This window comes from Monopterus albus, unplaced genomic scaffold (assembly GCF_001952655.1).
Source record: "Monopterus albus unplaced genomic scaffold, M_albus_1.0 scaffold208.1, whole genome shotgun sequence".
In the NCBI taxonomy this organism is placed as follows: domain Eukaryota; kingdom Metazoa; phylum Chordata; class Actinopteri; order Synbranchiformes; family Synbranchidae; genus Monopterus; species Monopterus albus.
The window spans coordinates 170,122-174,350 of record NW_018128088.1 but is presented as its reverse complement, the minus strand read 5'-3'; the positions used below and the strand labels follow the sequence as shown (position 1 = coordinate 174,350).

The 4,229-nt window shown below is 40.1% G+C and overlaps 1 protein-coding gene across 6 annotated transcripts in view; it reads right to left on the bottom strand.

Annotated features, from left to right (window-relative positions):
* The window catches only part of LOC109970789 (ARF GTPase-activating protein GIT2-like), a 15,126-nt gene extending 10,897 nt beyond the window's left edge, over positions 1–4,229 (bottom strand). For 3 of the 6 annotated variants that reach the window (XM_020618589.1, XM_020618592.1, XM_020618593.1), the window contains exons 1-6: positions 3,866–4,225; positions 3,213–3,346; positions 2,871–2,983; positions 1,337–1,442; positions 229–315; positions 13–143 (exon numbers count right to left, since the gene is read on the bottom strand). In XM_020618589.1, the coding sequence (XP_020474245.1) occupies positions 13–143; positions 229–315; positions 1,337–1,442; positions 2,871–2,983; positions 3,213–3,346; positions 3,866–3,917 (623 nt within the window). In that variant the 5' untranslated portion in view covers positions 3,918–4,225. Of the gene's footprint in view, positions 1–12; positions 144–228; positions 316–1,336; positions 1,443–2,870; positions 2,984–3,212; positions 3,347–3,865 lie in introns of all 6 variants that reach the window. The other 3 variants (XM_020618591.1, XM_020618590.1, XM_020618594.1) reach the window with 3 other exon arrangements.

Below are 4,229 nucleotides of genomic sequence, written 5' to 3'. Positions count from 1 at the left end.
CCCCTGTCTTACCTTGCATAGTCAATGGGGGTCTTTCCACTGGAGTCCAGAGCTCCAGGATCAGCTCCATAAACTGCCAACAGTTCTGCCTGTAACATCTGACCTGCTTTTGCTGCTATGTGTAGTGGGGTGTTTCCCTTTTCCTGTTGCAAAAAAAAAGGCACTGATGACACAGGAGTATTATATAAACTTACAAAATTTGTTTTTTGTTTATTCCATTAGACTTACTGGATGGAAGAAGTTGGCCTGTGCTCCCAAAGATAGGAGTCTAAGGCAGGTCTCCAGGTTTCCAGTCCGAACACTGGAATGGAGTTGCTGAAAGGTCGACAACAGTTTTTAAAAAAATCTGACTATGAAATATGCACATACCGTGCTGGCTTCACTAGATGCACCTCAAAAGAAACGGCAACACCTTGTGTTGGTTTTGATCATTTTTGTCAATTCTGAACTAATGGTTTTACTGGTTTTAGATCTGGAGAGTGAAGGCCACTGAAGTAAAACTGATTCCCAGACATTTTAGCATAAACAAATTGTCACTTGATGCATTAACCTCCTGGAAATATCATGTTGATAAAACATTAGATTATTGCACGGTTATTCCAGACAGCTACTTTGTAAGTTTACTTGTGTTTGAAATCACATTAGGTTGACTTTAAAAAGCTGCAGGAGGCTGGTTGCTGCTGTATACTGCACGCTATTTTGAGGGAGTTCTCATTTCCCTGTATCTCTAGAACAGAGGTGGCGATGCAAAATTTGCATAATTAGAGCCGCACTAGCCACATTTACACACAAAATGCAAGGCTGAAATAAACCACAATTATGTTTGAACTTTTCTAAATGAATACAAATGTGCAATGGATGATTTGCACCAAAATGTCATCTCTGTTACAGATCATGTAGTCTTAAGTAGTATTTAAAGAAGCATTCACTAACTGAGTGAGGTCAACATTTATGAGTGGCATAATTTTTAAAAGTGCACACTGAACACAATGCAGAAGTATGGGTACATTAAAAACCAAAAACAATAAAAATAAAATAAACAGACCATACAATTTCTGAAACTTGAAGCCACATGTCAAAGTTAAAAACAAAAGCATCAGAACTTGCTTTTCATTTACTTCCTCTAACAACGTTCTCTAACTGGGCACAGAGAGGATGAAAACGGCAGCTTGTGGCATTTGGGAACATGGCTTTATTTCACAATACTGCCATTTGTTTGACTGCATCCAAATGTCCCCATGTAACGATGGACAATGTTGGGCTAGTTTTACTTGTTAACACAGTCCATTCTCATATTAACTTCTCAACATTTTTCAACAGCAGAGCAATTTCTCACCTTGCTGAGGTCTTTTGTTGTTACACTGTCATCCTCCCGGCAAGGCATCCGATGGACATAAGCCAACATTTGATATTTGGCCTTGATGAACTCTGTCTTGTTGGGACTAAAAACAACAAAAGATGCTCATGTCGCAAAACCAGGGACACCAAAAATCTGGAGCACCATGGCTACTTTCACTGACTACCATGTCACATAATCAACCTTACATGCTTGTTTAAGAAAAACAATATTCAAAATATCTTTCAACTGATGATGTTCTGATGTTTAATATTGAAATCATATGCAATATGATATAGCTGTATTATTTGAATGTACAGTATTTGACTGGTAGCAAAGCAGTTCCTCCATTGCACACTCAAAATACCACAACAGAATTTTGGATTTCTTCAGTCAAGAAAAAAAAAAAAAGGCAAATGTTCTTACCAAAACGTTCTCACGTCTGATCCCACCACCGCTTGCAATTAAAGTTGTATATTCACTTCCAAAATCAAACAGTATTTATGCTTCCTCACTGTTGTACCAACTTAATCTCTGGCGATCTCTGTGCATATACAATGCAGTACACTGTACTTAACCAATGGAGAAGTCAACAACAAAATCTTTGTTCTTAATAAAGAACAAGAAGACTCCAGCTCATGTCCTGAAATGAACAGAATACCTCCTTGTTTTGTGAACGAAGCAGTACATAAGTTTAAGCAGCTGCAGGGTGTTTGTTTGACCAATCAGCAAACTCCACCCCAATAGTTTCTGAACCAGCAGAAAGTACAACAGCCCGAGAAGGGACCTTTTTTGAACACCTAGAACTATCCTAAAGGAACTAAATGTAGTCCTGGTTCCAGCATTCAAAACACTGGTTTAGTTTTTGGGTTGCTCAAAAGGCTCTTAGTCCCCTGGAAAGGTTGCTGTGATGGATACACCCAGTAAGTTAGCATTCATTTAGTATTTGAGAGACTGAGGATAGCGGCCTCCTGTTTGGTACAATGCATACCCCCTATCTGCATCTGTCTGTTGTCTGGTGATTGAACACATTTGCTGGGAGTGTGAGGGTTGGCATGGTGAGCATGACTGTGTTTATATGAGGCTGACTGTTTATCTTTACTCCACCAGGCATGTTTATACCTGGCAGTGGATGTGGGTGACTACATCACATCTATCTGCCCTGCAGATTTTGTTTTTTGTTATGTTGTCAGACTTACAGTACATGCTGCAAATTAAAACATATTCACAATCATTGAAAAGCTACACAGAATTAAAATTTGCTTGCATAATCATTCAGTTAATCGACAAAACTGACAATTCATTTAATTACTGCTACTTGTATTTACCTGAAAAGTCTGTGCTGTGAAGAACTCAAGAACTCATGTTCTTATTGTTACTTGAGACTGACTGGCCATGAGTCATGATTCAGAAGGTCAGTTATGCATGTCCACTGACCTTAGCTATGAAAATCAACTTTGCCAATAGGTTTATAGCAAAGTGCAAACAGGCACTAAAATCAAGACTGACACATCAAAATCCTTAAAGCACTTACTGGACTCTGTCCTGGGGGTTTGCTTTGCGCTTCCCACTCACTGAAGAGGAAGGGTCCAGGAGACTATGTTCCCATATTGAATTAGCTCCATTGCCATACAGTGTCTGAACCATCTAAAACATGACACCACACAACAGTTGTGTCTGAACCATCTAAAACATGACACCACACAACAGTTCACCTTATTAAGCACATCCATTTACATTATACAAAAGGTAGTCCTACAAGATGTACCTATGCAACCACTGTATTGTTTATCACACTATACTATATCACATGCTACCCATTTTCATCTGGATGTCTGGTGTGTGTGTGTGTGGGACTGTGCCCCCGACTCCTCACCTGCAACTGGGACGGTGGCCATGGAGAATGAGTCAGATGTCGGACCTGAGAGCTGTGTCGCCCCAGACCTCGATGGATGCTGCAGCACTCATCACAGATCAACACACCCCTGTTAACAGAGGCCCAGCGTGGCTCTATAACGACACGCAAATGTTGTTACGTTACACCCAGCGTTAAAGCATCCACGTAAATCTATTCTAGTCAGGTACGATATTCGCTAAATGACTGCCACAAATAAATGCACCCGTTAGTTGCTTCCTAACGCCCTTGACACATCTAAAAATAACCATCACAAATGCAACCAGGCGTATGTTGTACTACAACTCTTGTTGTTATGAGTTGGTTAACTAATTAAACTAACTGTGTTATCGTTAGACGAGCCATTCAATAATGTTAAACCATCAAGACATTTTAAGCAGTTTCAGAATCAGACAAGTTAATGTGACTAACGTTACAGAGGAGAGACACAGGCATGACACATTTTAACAAATATTTCCACAATAAGAAAAGATGTAACCATTAGCTATATGACTAATAGCTAATTAGCTATCAACGTCTGGTTAGCTAACTGGACGTAGTCAAGCTGTAACTTAGTACAGGCTAGCTGGTTAGCTAAACAGCTAACGTTAAAGCTAGCTTGTTTGACATCATACCCGGAGCACTGCAATCAGCGCAGACCTCTCTGCTTCGTACACGCTTTGACATCCCTTGATGGAAATCGTTTGAGTCCGGAATAGATAAATATTTGTACGATACCTTACAAAACTACTAGACAAAGATAAAACAGTAGCGTTACAGCCCGCCCGATAAATTGTATTTAACCCTTCTAGGAGGAAAAAGCAACTGTGCCCGTCTGCCCTCCCCTACTGTTGAACAAAGCGGTGTCTCATTCCAACACTCACACAGCTTTCTCTGTGCCTCCTTGTCTGCTTACTTCCTTATTTCCTTCGATGCCTATCTTATATCAATGTATAGCCTATGCTAGCGTCCAGCTCACCGCTAATAAGAGCCTATATT